The sequence below is a fragment of the Lactuca sativa genome, chromosome 6 (assembly GCF_002870075.4).
Source record: "Lactuca sativa cultivar Salinas chromosome 6, Lsat_Salinas_v11, whole genome shotgun sequence".
Taxonomy (NCBI): Eukaryota; Viridiplantae; Streptophyta; class Magnoliopsida; order Asterales; family Asteraceae; genus Lactuca; species Lactuca sativa.
In genome coordinates this window covers 134,734,203-134,752,847 of record NC_056628.2, presented here as the reverse complement: position 1 = coordinate 134,752,847, position 18,645 = coordinate 134,734,203, and the positions used below count along the sequence as shown (strand labels likewise).

The 18,645-nt window shown below is 30.8% G+C and overlaps 2 protein-coding genes across 3 annotated transcripts; one reads left to right on the top strand and one right to left on the bottom strand.

Moving 5' to 3' along the window:
- The first annotated feature begins 5,602 nt into the window (after nt 1-5,602).
- Nucleotides 5,603-7,267, top strand: LOC111919213 (AAA-ATPase At3g28580). Its single transcript, XM_023914823.3, has one exon. It carries the CDS (start codon nt 5,655-5,657, stop codon nt 7,137-7,139), a length of 1,485 nt encoding a protein of 494 aa, XP_023770591.1. The 5' UTR covers nt 5,603-5,654; the 3' UTR covers nt 7,140-7,267.
- A 2,334-nt stretch (nt 7,268-9,601) lies between these two features.
- LOC111919215 (uncharacterized) lies at nt 9,602-11,218 on the bottom strand. Of its 2 annotated transcripts, none has more exons than XR_002859432.3 (2): nt 10,654-11,218; nt 9,602-10,245 (listed from the first exon to the last, which is right to left on the bottom strand). XR_002859432.3 is itself a non-coding variant. In XM_023914824.3 (2 exons), the coding sequence occupies exons 1-2, from the start codon at nt 10,808-10,810 to the stop codon at nt 10,123-10,125; spliced, it is 309 nt and encodes a 102-aa protein (XP_023770592.1). In that variant the 5' UTR covers nt 10,811-11,101; the 3' UTR covers nt 9,602-10,122. The 2 variants fall into 2 exon arrangements, 1 of the variants encoding a protein (XP_023770592.1); XM_023914824.3 differs by having other exon boundaries at nt 10,625-11,101.
- Nucleotides 11,219-18,645: the final 7,427 nt, after the last annotated feature.

Here is an 18,645-nt window from a genome sequence, read left to right as displayed (position 1 = left end):
ATTTGAGCACATATATGCTAACTTTGCGATTTTTTATTTAAGCATAGGGTAGACATGATAATGTGAATATATAGTTTATTTAGTGATTCCGAAACCATTTTTTTTTAATAATTTCAAGTTTATTATTGATCAGTATAACGAAAAGGTTTGGATTTTTATGTTCTATATTTTACTATTTGAAATATCTTTAAATTTTATTTATTAATTTGTTTATTTATTTTAATAACTTTAGTTTTTTTCAGTAAAAATAAAAACTTTAATTTACCGTTTGTAAATTTGAAAAAACTATTAGGAAAACTTTTCCAAATAATGTTTTTTTTTTTTGGTAAAAACTGTTAATTCACAAGCTTTATAGTTAAAGTTTTTTCGTAAACAAACATTATTTAATTCATATTCTACTAAATATATTCTAGTTAATTTTGTTAAATTGTATGAACCATAAAAAGTTATATATGAGAAAAACTTCTGGTACATGAAATATATATATATATATATATATATATATATATATATATATATATATATATATATATATATACAGAGAGAGAGAGAGGGAGAGAGAGAGAGTTAGGTTCAAATGTTTTCACTATCTATTGTGTGTCACTACAAGAAGATCGGGCAACAGCGGCGACACGCGTCGCCGCTAAAGGGTAGGCTTGTCGCCGCTAATACCTTTAGCGGCGACATGTCGCTGCAAATACGTCGCCGTTATTGCTTCGTCGCTAATACGCTGAATGTCGCCGCTAATACTCACGGTCGCCGCTAATACAAGGCGTCGCCACTAATACTATCCGTCGCCGCTAATAACACAGCATTGCCACAAAAGTTGTCGCCGCTAATAATATTTTGATTTTTTTTAATTTATTTAACATTAAATTTATAATCAATCCAACTATTAATCCATATAGCATTTGAGAAATATGATATGTTTTTATAGAAATATTAATACATATTATACAATCAATCCAAACTATTAATCCATACCACATTAAGTATTCTTCCAAATTATAAAACGTTTCATAAAATCCTAAAATAACTACTCGTCCTCATCATCATCTCCTTCATTATTTGGTGGCGGCAATGAGCGAAACCATTCTTCCAATGCTGCAGAACAGGCCGGGTCCTGTAGTATTGTTTGGAGCATTTGTAACTATAAAGAAAACAAAATATATTAACAACATATCAGAATAACATTATAATTAACTATATCATTGTACAAAATATCAACATATCAAATACACTTAAACATACATCTACAATTACTTGTGATTGTGGTTGTTCTTGTGTCATTGGTTGTTGCTGATCATACATAGACACAACGGTAGGGGGTTTACGCCCAATGCCTCTTATATGTCCGCGTCGAACACCCAATATTCTTTCAAAACAATCTTTTATATCAGTTGGTGCTAGACCGCTTGCCTCAGAAGTAGCTTGGGTTCGTTGGTTTATCTCTTCGAGTAAAGCATTATGTATTTTTTAAAAATAATAAAAATCATAAAAATTAGATTACTAAATAAATACCTTTGACGATATAAACACTTATATGAAAAATACAAATTAACCACTTACGTATTGTTGCTCGACTGTAGGACTATAAAATACCCCTTGGCGATTGGAATTAGCTTTACGAAAAGCTTCGATTCGAATGATATCCTATTTAACATTAAAATTTAGATTAGTTATACTTTAAATAAATATTTAAATATATCATAACTTACTTCTTTGAAACATGCATTGTTGTATGAGCTCGACCCCCCTCTGTTTACAACTACTTGTTTTGCACGACATTCCTTGTTTGACGCCGAACGCCTTAAAAATTCTGGCGTTTGAAAATGTTCGACTGCCTTCGTCCAATTTTCATGTGACATTCCATTAGGGGGGTTGTTTAATGCGGCTTGGATATCTGCAGGCCCCCCGATTCCCTTAAAATAAGCATGAGCTTTACTTTTTCGTCCTCTATAAACTTTTGCAAGACTCGAATCAATGCTCCGCAACAATTGAGCATGCTCCGGATCCATGTTAACCTTATCCAAATCAAATTTATTCTGCAAAACACAAAAAATTTAGTTAATTAAATAACAATCACAACTAAACTTAAAATTGTATCCAAGTTACCTTTAGATGTACAACTGCTGCGTTCCTTAAGGCGGGGGAAACATTGTCCCAACCAGATACGTTGAAAGGGACATTGTTCCACAAATACCTCCCAATTTCATGTGTGAACCAATTACCACGCTTCCCGATAGGGGAATATGTGATCTCCCTGTCGAAATCCAAATCTACGGGCTTTCCCTTATTTGCCCTTATCAACTTTCCCAACTCGATATTTTTTGACATGCCCCTTCTTTTTTTGGAAGTTCGGCTGAAAAAATACAATTAAACCTATTAGTCACGATAACTTATTATAAAATAATAAAAATAGTTAATAAATATATCATAATAAAACTCACCATCCTGTTCGTGTTGACCACGACCAAAGCCTCCTGGAGGTGGTGGATCCCCAGCTCCATCACCTCCATGTCCAAGCCCCATAACATCAGCCATCATGGCCAAGAGTATCACCCAAGTAAACCTCATCTACAACCTGTAAATTACAAGATGTACAATATAGAAATACAATATGAATAAAAGTTAGTTACCCTGCGAAATTGTAAGATATACAATATAGACAAACAACATAAATAAAAGTTAGACAAACAATATGAATTAAAGGTACATTTCAAATAAAGTTTCTATTACAAAAAAAAAAATTGATTTTTTAATCAGAATCTTCATCATATACTTCAAATGGAGGGATTAAAGGTTCACCGTGATATATCCATGTTTTGTATGATTGACTGAAACCATATATACGAACATAACGTCTCATTGCTTTCGGATTCATGAAGTAACGATTATCACATTTCTCACACGGATATCTGGTTTCACCTTTACAATCTAGGTGTAACATGGATCTCTCGACAAAAGTGTCGAGTCCTAGCTGGAACTCGGGAGATTGACGATGTGGATTAGTAGTCCAGCTTTTATCAATAGACATGATGCAACTGAAACATAATTTAGTGTTTAAGGTTTACTTTACGAGAAACAAAAATCAAGTAGAGTATTCATAAAGTTGACGATTCAAAAAGTATTCCAACACGGGATAACCTAATTAAAGCTAAATTTAAAGTTGTAATGAGCAACATTAAGTCACTAAAAGTATGTTGCTATTAAGTTGGTTTTATAATTGATTTAATTTGATTTTATAAAGGTAACTTAATTTGATTTTAAAAGTAACTTAATTAGATTTTATAATTAATTTCATATTTTTTTGTTATTAGTTTAATTTATTTATTAAACTAATTTTATTTTATTTTAATATTAACATTAACTTGATTTTAAAACCACTTTAAGTTGATTTTACAATTAATTTATTATTTTTTTTAAGTTTTTTTAAATTAATTTAATTTTATTCTATAATTAAATTAAAATTACAAGAAGTACGTTGTTATTAATAACCTAATTAAAGCTAAAGTTGTAATGACCAACATTAAGTCACTAAAAGTATGTTGCTATTAAGTTGGTTTTATAATTGATTTAATTTGGTTTTATAAAGGTAACTTAATTTGATTTTAAAAGTAAATTAATTAGATTTTATAATTAATTTAATATTTTTTTTGTTATTAGTTTAATTTATTTATTAAACTAAATTTATTTTATTTTAATATTAACATTAACTTGATTTTAAAACCACTTTAAGTTGATTTTAAAATTAATTTATTATTTTTTTTTAGTTTTTTTTTTAAATTAATGTAATTTTATTCTATAATTAAATTAAAATTACAAGAAGTACGTTGCTATATATTAATAACCTACTTAAAGCTAAAGTTGTAATGACTAACATTAAGTCACTAAAAGTATATTGCTATTAAGTTAGTTTTATAATTAATATAATTTGATTTTATAAAGGTAATTTAATTTGATTCTAAAGATAAATTAATTAGATTTTATAATTAATATAATATTTTCTTTTTTGTTATTAGTTTAATTTATTAAACTAACTTTATTTTATTTTAATTTTAACATTAACTTGATTTTAAAACTACTTTAAGTTGATTTTGCAACTAATTTATTATTTTTTTAATGTTTTTTTTAAATTAATTTAATTTTATTCTATAATTAAATTAAAATTACTAGAAGTAATTTGCATATTCCAATTTCATACAAATATATACATCTAAATTTCATTTTAAGGCAATGTGGTATAAATATAAATTTCAATCCAACAAATGTATATATTCATGTCATTTTTTTATACATCAATGTAATCTAAACATAAATATCAAAATATACACAAAATGCATAATTAAATTCCCACAAATCTGAAGAAGAAAAAAAACACACACACACACACACAAACCAACAAAATACATACAATCAAACAAAATAATCCAACAAAATGCATAACACTTCATATCTCAAAATACAAACATAATCACTCAATAAAATTGAAAAATACTCACAATTTATCATCTAAATTAACACAAAAACAGAAAGATCATAAAAAAAGATGAGAAATTCGACCTTGGTTGGGGCAATTTCGGAATTTGGCTAAATGTTTCCGGTTTATGGCTGTCTTGGGGAAAGGAGGGGCAAGCACCGGTCCAAGAAGCAATTCCAACTCCACAAAGTTGTCAAAAATTCGTGATGTTGAAGAAAGAAAGAGAGAAAAACGAGAGGAAGGTGGAAGGTAAGAAAAAAAATGGCAGAAAGGTAATCTATGAAGGGGTAATCTGCATTTAGCATTAGCGGCGACGGGCTTTAGCGGCGACGCTAGGGCAATAACGGCGACATACGGGTATTAGCGGCGACAAGTGGAGGGAAAAGATAACGCGCATTTCTGCTTTCCTCAACAGCCGTTAGATCGAAAGAAAATCGGACGGATGGGGTGAAAATGACGCGGATCGCTAAATCAAAGCATTAGCGGCGACGCCTAGCAATCATTTTAGTTATTTTAAGAAAGTAATTAATGCATATTAAATGCAAATACATATAATATGCATTAATTATTTTTTTAAAATAACTAAAATGATTGGTGCAGAATCAATCACACATGCACACAATAGACAGTGAAAACAAAATAACCTAATCATATATATATATATATATATATATATATATATATATATATATATATATATATATATATATATATATATATATATATATATATATATATATATATATATATATATATATATATATATATATATATATATATAAAGCTTTTTGTGTTGGTGATCTCAGAATAATATGCTTTTATTACCTGTTAAGGTAACGTCCATCAGTTTATAAATTGAGAGGACAAGATGCTAATAAAATAGTTAAAAATTTCACATTTGGAACGTGCATGTTTAGAACCACTGAAGTTACAATAATCATTTAAATATGTAAGCAGCTTGATGTCATAGATGACTAGCTTTGACATTACTCCAGGAACCTTCGGTACTATCGAATTAGTAACGCGTATCCAAAAGCACGCAGCAGGAACCTTCATTAAAAGATCTTTGACTCTTATATTCGAGTACTCACTTGTATATAAATTAACAAACGAATTTGATCGTTGTATTAATCCTCAACTCAAAAAATACCTTCAAGTGATCTATAAGATAATTATGACGTGGGATATGACTCAGTTAGGGTCTATGATGGCAAGTGCTATGTTCGTGTGGGCAATCTTCCAGCAATGGTTTCCAGAAGAGCTTAGTAAACATATAGAAAAATATATTCGTAGACTTGTGAGTTTCATGAACCCTTATATCACGATTAGTTTTCATGAATACCAAGGAGACGAATACGAGCGCAGCAAGGCATACAAGGCCATCGAACGATACCTTAGTTCCAACTCCTCCAATGGAGTTAAACGTCTCAAAGCGAATGTAATTAAGAACAGCAAATTTAGATCCGTTTTCTTAAGCATGGAAGACTACGAAGAGGTCATAGATGAGTTCCAAGGCATGACAATCTGGTGGAGTTCGAACAAAATCATCCCCCAACAGCGGGCTCTCATTACTTATAACGATGGTGACGAGAAGCGATACTACCAGCTCACCTGCCATCGCAAACACCGAGATGTAATCACCAAAGCTTACGTGCCCCATGTTCTTGATGAAGGAGAGGCCATTGCAAAGAAAACCAGGCAACGAAAGCTCCATACCAATGGCATAGGGTCCTCGTGGAGCCACATCATATTCGACCACCCTTCTACGTTTGATACTCTTGCAATGCATCCGGAAAAGAAGAAGGATATTTTGAATGATCTTATGAGCTTCATCAAGTCGAAAGACTACTACAAGAAGGTGGGAAAGTCGTGGAAGCGAGGATATCTTCTTTATGGCCCACCAGGAACCGGAAAGTCTAGCATGATCGCTGCCATGGCTAACCTTCTTGATTACGACATCTATGATCTTGAATTAACCTCCGTGAATGATAACACGAAGTTGAAGAAACTACTTATCCACACATCAAGTAGGTCTATAATTGTGATAGAGGACATCGATTGTTCACTTGATCTTACCGGTGAAAGAAAGGGGAAGAATACTGGGGAGGAGGAGAAGAATCTAGTTCACAAAAAGGAGAAGGTTAAGAAGAAAAAGGGAAGTGAAGTGACTTTATCTGGGCTGCTGAATTTCATTGATGGGTTATGGTCGGCTTGTGGTAGTGAGAGACTCATCGTGTTCACTACAAACCACATTGAAAAGCTTGACCCTGCTCTCATTAGAAGAGGAAGGATGGACAAGCATATTGAGCTCTCCTTCTGTTGTTTCGAAACATTTAAGGTGCTGGCCAAGAATTATTTGGATATTGAATCACACGACTTGTTTCCATCCATCAATCGGCTGTTGGAGGAGACCAACATGTCTCCCGCTGATGTTGCAGAAAATTTAATGCCAAAGTCAGCTGATGAGAATGCTGAGAGTTGCTTAAAAGTCCTGATCAAAGCTCTGGAAAATGCAAAAGAAGAAGCAAGGCTGAAAGCTGCGGAGGAAGAGTCAAGTGACCAAGTATTAAGCGATTCAGGTGATGAAGAATCTAAAGATACGGACACAGAATCAAGCGACTCGGGAGATGAAGACGCAAGTGAGGGATCAGAGGCTTAATTCTGTAAGGGTGGTATGGGTGTTTTTCTAATGATGTTTTAGTGGTCATAACATGGCGTTATTGTAACTTATTAACAAATTTGAATTCACATGCAATCGAATTGACGTAATGGGGGGGGGGGGGGGGGGGGGGGGGTCATCTATTTTTATCAGATATCAATGGGGATTGATGTAATATATTATAAGGGTAATTAATGGTTCAATACGATCTTTATATGGAACTTTAAGAATACTTTCTTTAATGTAAATCGGTAGTATTCAATGCGATGTATTATGTGGTGGTTTATCATAATATAATAATATATCATAACTAAGTGATAGACACATGCATACAAAAAAAAAAAAAAAAAAAAAAAAAAAAAACTTTGTTCAAAGGCATGGGAAATATGGACGACAACTAATCCACAAGGAACATCGCATTACTGCATTAGATCAATCAATTACACCAATTATATGCACTTGCATATTTTCATAATGAAAGCATCGAGCATGTTGGAATGTATATATGCCAATCTATATGAATGCGAAAACATATAGTATATTCTGATTGGAAGTTGTTATTTGTTCCAAATTCTGGTTGGATGGATACATATCTGTCAGAGTCAAAATTTAGCTGCAAATATAAAATTAAATGTTTACGCTACCTAATGACGTTAGAAACAGAAGTGAAGATGGTTTGTTAGTCGTTATGTTAATTTTAGCTATCAGGATATTTTTGTCATTTCAATGTAAAAATTAGTTTAGAGGATGGAATGCCAAGGTCTATTGGCTTTCGCACAAATCAGATAAGCCTCAACCGCCAAACAAATATATATATATATATATATATATATATATATATATATATATATATATATATATATATATATATATATATATATATATATCTAACAGATAACCACATGACAATCTATAGACAACAACTGATCTAACGTATCATACCACATAGCACATAATACCATCCTATCTACCAGGATACCGATCTATCAGATCATACCACATACTACATAATATTATCCTACCCTCTAAGATACCGATCTAACAGATCTTACCACATAGCACATAATATTATACACTACAAGAAAATTTCGATTTAGCTATGAAACAATTCCGTAGCTAAAAGCTAAAATTCCGTAGCTAAACTTGAATAACTACAAAAGTTGCTACGGAATTTGTCAATGAGATTCCGTAAGTATATTTCTTGTAGCAAATTGCTTAGTTACAAAATTATTGTTCCGTAGCAGTTTTGCTACAGAGTTTATTCCCTAGCAACTTAACTACAACACACTTTCATAACAATTCCGTAACAATGGGGTACGTAGGAAATTTCGTAGCCATTTGTTCCATAAAACATTTCGTAGCCATTTGTTTTGTAGCAAATTCCGTAATCATTTGTACCGTAACAAATTCCATAGCCATTTGTTCCATAACAAATTTCGTAGCTATTTGTTACGTAACAAATTCTGTAGCCATTTATTCTATAGCAAATTTTGTATCATTTGTTCCATAGCAAAACTAGGTTCCAAAACAAATTCATAACGATAAAAATATTCAACAAAATTCAATTTCCAATTATAATATTCGTTGAAATATTTAAAAATGCAATAAATTTAATTTTAATAGTTAAATAGATTTTTATAGATATATTTACATAATTGAAAATCCTTTTACATGGCTCCCTAATCATCAAAACTGAATATTCATTACAACTATTGTTACACACTTCATATTGGAACCACCACAAACACACAAAGTGCGATAGATGCTCAACAAATATGGCATAACCTACAAAATCGTAATGTCTTTAGTGTTGAAGTTGTGGGATGACATGCGAATGTGCAGCAGAAGTTGACTATTAAAACATAAATAGGATTATAATAACATGTATATTTTCTAGTTATTTTTTAAAACAAATTGTAATTTAACTAAAATAAGTAATTTTTTAGGTAGATGTTTCATTGAAAATTACACCACTAAACGCATGTTATATTGCAATTTTTCATTTCATTACATAATGGAATTAAAAAAATAAAAAAAAAATAAAAAAAAATAAAAAAAAAAAAAAACACCCCCTGGCTAAGTAATGAAGATTAACAAATTGGAAAGAATCATACTTCTTTATTCCATCAGACAAAGCAAAAAAAAACCTTCTTTTTCCATTATGTTAGAATCAATCAACCATTCCATTCCTTCCCCCAATTTCATGTGCACCAAACTACAAGGGTATTTTTGACATTTATAAAAGATTTGAAAAGAAACTGACCAATGGTAGCCTTCCCAAGCAGCTCAATTAGAAGTTCACTATTATGAATGTAGATATATCCATCATCAGGGCACATAGTCTCATAAGACTTTACGCTTTTTCGACTTGGCTTACTGCAACTCTTTTCAGTGGCGGTAAGATTCAGATAAACTCTAATATTTACATATGGGCACAACAATACACTAAACAACTGTTCACCAGTCCAAATAGTAATCTATGTTCATATTTCATCCAATGTCCTAAATGAAAGATGTAATTAATATAAACAAGATTTGGATTTGACAAAATTCATCAAAAATGAAGAATAGACATACATACATTGACAAAATTAAAAAATCAAAATCATAACACTTATTAAAATCACAAACCAATGTTTATGGAAACCACACATGAAAATATAGAGAGTGAGACAGAAAGAGAGATATGAACTTTCTTTGTAGGTGAAGGTCAATAGCTTTGAGCAAATACAGTCTTTCCTTGGGAAGAACAACCCTAGATTCCTTTTTCCATCTATTTTCAAGTCATATAAGTGATATAAGTGATAAAAAAAATACTAAAATGAACTACTAATGGATCATAAGTTCACCCACTACTAATGAATCATAAGTTCACCCTAAATGCAATCAATTATAAGTCATTCACAAGCCAATTATGCCCATGATCTATCTTTTAGTTTCAAATGATCTTCAAATAAGAAGAGTATTGTGGCAGCAAATGGATTCATGGAAACATGATGGAGATGAAGAAATGGGTATAGGGTTTTGACTTTCTTATGTTGAATGAAGGCATTGTATTGGTGAACCGTAGTGAAGCATCAACTGGAAAAGATGATGACAATGGACCCTGCAATCCAAAACAGATACATATCAAAACGCAAGTTTATAAAGTCCATTTAACAAAAATTACCAAAAAAACCCTAGTCTAGTGTTATTTAGGGCAAATAAAGTAAAGAGGCATATATGCCAACACTAAAACATCATTCAGTAGCTTCATGAACAAAAACGAAAATACAATTACAAACAAAGAATTTAACAATTGTGTAAACGGATGAACCGTCCGAATTCGACATTCTTCTCAAAAAGCAGAAAATTAGTTGAAGGTTAAGAAAAAAAAAAGTCGGTCTTCTCCAATTTCGTTCTCTGTTGAGGAAGGAATTGAACGTTATCGATTAAATGGAGAAGTAAAATGAGAAATTGTGCCAGTAACCAAATTAGTTGCTTACCTTCCATTTCTTGCACATTATAATCGTACCTTGAACGGCCTGGTAACGAAGAACATAATGGTCGACAAAAGAACCACCGGAGAAGGAGAGAAGTGGAAAACGCCGATGAAAACCGACGATCAGCGGCGAAGGAGGGTAGTCGTGTGGTGGTAAAGGTAGCGGCGGCGATAGCTGTGGCTGTGACATTTGCGTTCAGCAGAGGTTGGAGGTGTGAAGCGTTTTGGCAGAATGAAATCGATCACTGTGTATATGTGTAGATGAAATCAAAGGAAAGAAGTGGTGGAAGTAAATGGAAAAACATGATTCAAAGGTTGGGAGGTGTAATCTAAGGAAAGGTGGGGTGTTTGATTGGAAGATGAGGAGGGGAGCCGATGGGAGGAGCACAGCCTGTCCAAAAGGGCAAAATTCATACCAGAGGAAGAGAACACGTGAACAATGTGTAAAACTGTGAATCCCTCGTAATTAACCAGGGAGGAGACCAGGGACTAAGCTGTTAATCCATCAGAAAATATCATGCCCTAATGAAAACATCACAACTACAAGGGCAAAATATGACAACCCCTTCAAAATCATATGGCCAAAGTGTAAAACTGGAAAAAGAGTTAGTGGGCAATGTTTACAATTGAGAAAATTTTGTTGTTATATATATATATATATATATATATATATATATATATATATATATATATATATATATATATATATATATATATATATATATATATATATATATATGGGAAAGTTCAATTGATAAAAAAAAAAAAGTTGAGAATGGGGGAATCATTCTCAACCACTCATTTATTTTTACCGCAAAAACCTCCGTCGTACCAGCGGAAATGGGAAAAGAATAAACATGTGTTTTCTAACAAAACATATTTCCTTAAACTATGCTAAACATTATCTTAATATATACAAAAACATAGTCTTTTTTTTTAATTTTTAAGAGCTATTTTTATCAAAAAATTATTTTAAATATACCAAAATTCATGATTTTTTATTCTCTACAAATAGACATCCATATTGATATAGTTTTAAAATAAAATAAAAAATTTACTTTTTTTATATTTTCAGCTATCGTTATTCATAAATGAATAAAAATGAATCAAGTTTTTTCTATAGTATATTCGTTATTCACTTATGAATAAAAACTATGATTAATTTTTTTTACATTTTAAGTATCATTCATATATGAATATAGCATATACTAAACATAGTATATTCATATTTAAATATTAGACGATTCATTCACTTGTGAATATTACATAGTATATTCACTTGTGAATATTAGATGGTATATTCACTTATGAATATTAGATAATATTTTCATATCTGAATATTACATATATTACATGGTATATCACATGTGAATAATACATAGTATATTCACTTGTGAATATTAGATAATATATTCACTTATGAATATTACACAGTATATTCACATATGAATATTACAATGTGTTTTCACAAATATATATAATTTTTATATATTATTCACATATGAATAATATACAGACTTGCATATTCGTTTTTTTGTTTTAATAATCATATACTGATTCGAGTGAGAAAACATATTCATATATGAATATAACGTGGTAATTTAGTTTATGCATTTCATCAAACAGTTGGAGTGCATACAAGTTAACTATTTTAAAAATGTTAAAAACATCAAGTTATCAATTCCAAATCATCATATACTTCTGATTTCGACTTCAGACGCGACACCTATGTCTGATCGATTTCTCATTTTGATTTTGATTTTCGAAAATCCGATTGGGAACCTGTGAGTACCGATTCTGAGTCCTTCAATGTCGACTGTGACTGCGAGTCAAGAACTCTGATTCCAATTTCATGAACAACGAAGAAATTCCGATTCCCAACTGATTTCGTTTGCGAATCTGGGAAATTCCAGTTCCAAACTTTAACAAATCGATGAAATTGATGAATTTGGGTTACGAATTTGTCTTGAACGGCGAACCTCCCAATTATGAATATAGATGATTGATTAACATTGGATGACATTGATGATGGTTTAGTTGAAGAAATCTGGATGATTGTTGAATGTTAGAGGAGAAATTTTAAGGATGAACGAAGTCACGAACTGTTATCGAATTATAGTTACGTATTTGACATTGAAGGTTATTAACATATTTACAAGTTTGTCACCGTGTCTTTTTATGCTTAGATTAAATGAGTGGCTGAGAATGATTCCCCCATTCTCAACCTTTTTTATTTTCTCAATTGAACTCACCTATATATATATATATATATATATATATATATATATATATATATATCACTACAAAAAATATGCCACTTAGTGACCAAAGTGAAATGGTCACTAACAATAGAATGAGTCGTCACTAAATGATTTAGTGACCAAAATTTCGGTCGTCACTATAGGTCCGTCACAAAACCGATTTAGTGACCAGATATAAATATGGTCACTAAACAGTGACTAAAATATAGTCGTCACTAAATCTGTGACGACCCGCTTCGTCACTAAATGTTCTCACTAATCAATGAAAGTCGTCACTATTTTATCTACTTAGTGACCAATAAAAGTCGTCACTATTTTATCTATTTAGCGACGAATAAAAGTCGTCACTGTTTTATCCGATTAGTGACCATAGAAAGTGGTCACTGGTTTATCCAATTAGTGACTATAACAGGTCATTTAGCCTTTTAGACAAAAAAAAAGGGGGTCAATAATTAAGAAATTATTGAAATATTAAATGTCATTTTTAAAATGAAATATAATAATATCCAATTAGACAAAAGACATGGCAAATGCTATAAATGTTTATAATACGACAACAATAACCAGATAAATTTTCATATAAGAACGGATGATTTCCCACCTAAATTATACATGGAATTATAGAGTTGCTAACACCACAAAAGCAAAATAGAAGTAATCAAATGAAAAGTTCCATTTGTTGGACATCCTTATGGAATACTTTTCAGACTCCTGCAAAATACAATGATAAAATGGTCATTTACCAAATAGAATGGTCAAATGGTCATTCATTAAATAGAAGGGTAAAATGGTCATGTACTCAAAGGAGAGTAGGATATTGTTTCTTTTGTTGGTAAGCATTGTTTCTAAATAGAAGGGTTAAACGGTCATTTCTACTCTAATAAATGAAAATAATTTTTAACACTTGTCATCTTCTCATGCATTTTGCCACATGGCATTTTTTGATAAATTTAAATTAAATTATATCCACATGTCATTTTATGGTTTTTTATATTTTATTAAATTCCATATATAGTATTAAATGGATATTAATTTTAATAATACACTTTCTAAACTTAAATTTCCTAATTTAGCAATTCAATCATATTTTAATGTCATTAAATTAGGAACAAAATTAACATGTATTTTTAGTAAATATAGTCTCTACATCCCCCTCCTTATATTCTTATTTCTTCTCTCAACAATGATTTCTATATAAAAATCTATTATGTTACTATATTATCATATTATTTCATTTATTAAAAACTTACAGTCAAAATTTAATTTGGAATGTGATATAGAAGAAACCTAATGCTTGTAAGTAATTTTATCCTATTTTATTTTTCGAATATATAGAAAATATATATATATCACTGAAATATAATAAATGTTGTTATAATATATTAATTTATTTCTTTATGTTTTGTTATGTTGTAAACGAATCCAACCGTAACCGACTAAAATTTGATATTTTTTTAATCAACCCGTGTATTACACGGGTCTCACACCTAGTAGTCTAACAAAAGTAAGATATTGTTTCCTTGTTAGCAAGCATTGTTTTTAAATAGAAGGGTAAAATGATCATTGACCAAAGAGAAGGGTAAAATGACCAAAGAGAATGTATTATTTTTGTACCTTTAAGGCATGCAATGAGGTTTATTTGGAGAGCCTTTCGAAAGTGATTTTCTGAGAATTTACACAAGGTCATACCATGCGTTATAATGTCTTCCGTCGACTTGAAGGGCGTTTTGGTAACTTTTTATTTCATTCTCAAAGCCCTCCAATGCCACATATCTGTAAAAAAAGATAAATGCATATAAAAAAGTGATGTAAGGGTGCATTTGTAAATTGTACATGGGACAGGAGTCACAGGACAAGCTTTTATGGATATTTTTTATAATGAGGGTAAGGGCATTTTTGTCTTTTGCACAAACGGGACATTGAGTTTAATTTTTTTCTGTTATGTTGTTGGATGAATGGATAATGTGATCTTTGTCTCGATAATGTGTTGTATACGTAAGGTCTGTTTCTTTTTTAGAATGAATATAAAACGTATGAACGAGACTAAATGACCATTTTACCCTTACTATCCAAAAAAAACAAATTTCAAAATATGAAAAATAAAAAAAAATAAAAAATCATATTCATGACCACAAAGGGTGTGAGCATATGCAATTCTTGAATTCAGTTGTACTGCACGTTGAAAGTTCTTGAGAGCAGTTTCATGGTCTTTTTGCATACTAAAGCAATTTCCCATTGCACACCAGTCACATTTATATTTAAAAAATAAATAAATAAAATATAAAAAAATATGTCCTTATAGAAGACATAAGTCAACCACTTATATATTTAAAAATGGTTACCGTGATTTAGGGCTAATCGATCTGTTGATATTAGCTCTTGTGCCAAATAACTCGACCTCATATCCTCCTTTAGGTGCTACAACATACGAGACCAAAGATTATGTAAAATTACCATTTTCCCCTCTGGAGATTTAGTTATAGTGTTATAATACCAATGAGACTTACATATAAAAGAGTAGAATAAATATCCATTCCTTCTAAGCTATAAGTACAACAAAAACACACCTTCCTTTCAACTATCTCCTGTCAACCTCCTCCTGAACGTCTCCACCTGTAGACAAACACCAGATACAACAATTATAAACCCTCTCTCTCTCTCTCTCTCTCTCTCTCTCTCTCTCTCTCTTAATAAAAATAAAATATGAAATGATGTTCTTACCCTGGAGATGTACTCCCAGGTTCGCTTGAGCATCGATCAGCTTCAGTGTTGAACTCCTTTCATTTCATATAATATACGATAAACTTGTTAGGATTCAATAATAACTTCTGATCTGAAGGAATAATATGTCTTAATGCATACATACCCTTTCAACATGACAGATCTGGAAAGATGCAAACTTATCTTTCAACTCCTTTGCTACTTTGCATAAGCTTGTCATGTTCTGGGTTTTCGTTTTCCACAAACCATTCACCTGTTTTTTTTCATAACACTTACCACATTAACAACATAAACACCACTATAAATCTTTAAAATGTTTCAACACCAAAACTTATGTTTATGTTTATTCACCTCCTATTTTATACTTACTTTCTAATTACTTCCTTATAAGTAGCTTATTAAATTAATATTAATATAAATGAAATGTTTATGCTCAATACTTGAATGGTTAAGAATATGTGATTTTCCTTCAAATGTGAAGTCATTATCTTGGTAGGAAGTAGATATTATAGAGTCGATATTTAGAAAAAAGTAGAATTTGAGGTTTCTATTTCAAATACAAACACAATAAAGAGTTACAAAAAGGCCTCCATAAAGTGTCATGTGAAGGAAATGTGGATTTTGATCTTAAAGGCAACATCTTTAATCATTAGCCACAAAAGGAATGTCATGTTCCATTTACTATTTTATTTTTGAAGTTTTTAGCATGGCATATATTACAATTCTATCCATTTCTAATCTATCATATCAATTTGCAGTGGTGTAACTTTTACTGGAAATAAAAATAAAAAAAGGAAAAAAAAATATACCTGCATACAAACAAGTTTGGAGTCTCCTTGCACACGGATATGTCTAAAACCTTTCTCATGCTAGTAAACAAAGCACTGCCTAAATTACTCATATAAGTTGCATAATCCCATTGAATATATTTACCACTTTTATCAAGAAATAGTTCAGCAAGCCCTAAAAGCTAAAAGATGGCAAGTGATTTGTTGACTATTTTGTACGACGGAATCAGAAAAAGGAATGGAATGGTTCATTCATTCCATTCCTTTCCATCCAATCAAACAAACCATTTAATAGTTTAAAATCATTATGATTTGTTGACTGTTTTTAATAATTGGGATTGCCTTTTTCTTATTATTTGTGCAGGAACTTGTGGAGATGATTTTCCAATCTGCAATGTACGTTTTAGAATTTCCAACAACTAGAAATTCGTTGGTTTTTACTTTTTAGGTTAGACGTCAATAAGGCAAAAGAAATCCAAGGTTTCTATATGCAATGCGTCTTTACTCTTTAGTGTGAAAAATTAAGTAAATTAAAGTTTATATGTGAAAAGCAGATCAGGATATCATAACAAATTCATGGGAAGGGAAGGTTAGTCAAATAGCACAAATCATGGCATACAAGTGTATATATGAGAAGGTGATTCAACTTGATTAAATGTGATTGTAAAACTCAGCTAAACCTAGAAAAAGAAGTTGATAGTCACTCGATCGATTGACTTATCTAATCATGCGAGTATGGAGTACCTGTTTGACATCGAGTGGAGAACAGATGTGCGTCAATGGGAGGGTGTGGAGGACGATGGACCAACGACGATGGACCGCCGACCTAGAAAACGAAGTTGAGTCACTCAATCGATTGACTAATCTGATCATGCGAGTATGGAGTACCTGTTTGACTTCGAGTGGAGAATAGAGGTGAGCCAATGGGAGGGTGTGGAGCGGCGATGGACCGGCGGCGACGATGGGTCGACAGGATGTTGTCAATGTTGGTGTATCAATTAAGGGCAAAAGAGAGCGTATTGAGTCGATTTAGGGCATAGTACTGTAGTCAAAATTAGTCAACCTTGTTTATCTCCTTGCTAAACCAATTAATCGTGTTTACAAAAAATTATATGTATAATTAATTTGGTCAAAATTAGTCAGTCAAAATTAATCAAGTCTTCTTATTTAGTCAAGAAATAAATACAACTATGACTTTTTCTAATGTGTTTCTCTTTTTATTTTTTCAACTTTGTTCAAATATTATTATAGTAAACATGTTTGATAAACACCAGTAATGAGTCTTTACAAAATTATATATAAAAAAGTTGTAGTTATTTTCAAAAATAAAAAATATTAATTAAAAATATTTTAGTTTTTATTAATTGAAAACTATAATATATAATCAGTGACCACTGTTTTATGGTCACTAAATGTTATTTTCTTGTAATTCATCAGTGACCACTATTAAGTGGTCGCTAATTGTTTTTCCTCATTTAAAGAGTACCTAAAGAGTAGGTACGTGGTATTGAACAAAAGTAATCAGTGACCATTATTTTTGGTCACTAAACCTTCAATACAGTGACCACTTTTTTCGTCACTAAACTTCTAACATATTGACCATTAGTCTTAGCCACTATATAATTAACATAGTGACCATAATTTTTAGTCACTAAATAGTTGTTATGATATGGAACATAAGCAATTTAATTTTTTTGCATTATGGTGACTGAGTTAGTGACCACCACATATAATTCGTCATTAAATTTATAAGAATACAAAATTCAGTGACCACTTAATTTCTAGTGACTAAAAGATGCTTTCAGTGACCAAATTTTAAATCGTCACTAAAAATTAGTCACTAATAAGGACTTTTCTTGTAATATATATATATATATATATATATATATATATATATATATATATATATATATATATATATATATATATATATATATATAACGACAATAATAATAAATAAAAATTATAATAATATATAAAGAATTTTATTAATCATAATTAAATTATAATTTAAATTCATAACACAACTAAAAACAGTAATTTTTTTTGCCAAAATAATTTTTGTATTTTACTACGGAAGTATATTCCGTAACTAAATGACTACGAAATATTCCTTAGCCACATAGCTACGCATTTAGATTTTGTAGCTATTTTGCAAACTCAAAAACAACTTAAATACACAAATAACAACGGTTAACATTTCCGTTATAAGTTCCGTTGTAGATTAGCTATATATTTTTATTGTGTAGCAAATT

Excerpts from the sequence above, each read along its gene's own strand:
- LOC111919213 (XM_023914823.3), top strand. The coding sequence starts at position 5,655 with ATGACGTGGGATATGACTCAGTTAGGGTCTATGATGGCAAGTGCTATG.
- LOC111919215 (XM_023914824.3), bottom strand. The coding sequence starts at position 10,810 with ATGTCACAGCCACAGCTATCGCCGCCGCTACCTTTACCACCACACGAC. Across the intron at positions 10,246-10,624 it reads TAATGTGCAAGAAATGGAAG|GGTCCATTGTCATCATCTTT; the intron begins GTAAGCAACTAA and ends TTTGGATTGCAG.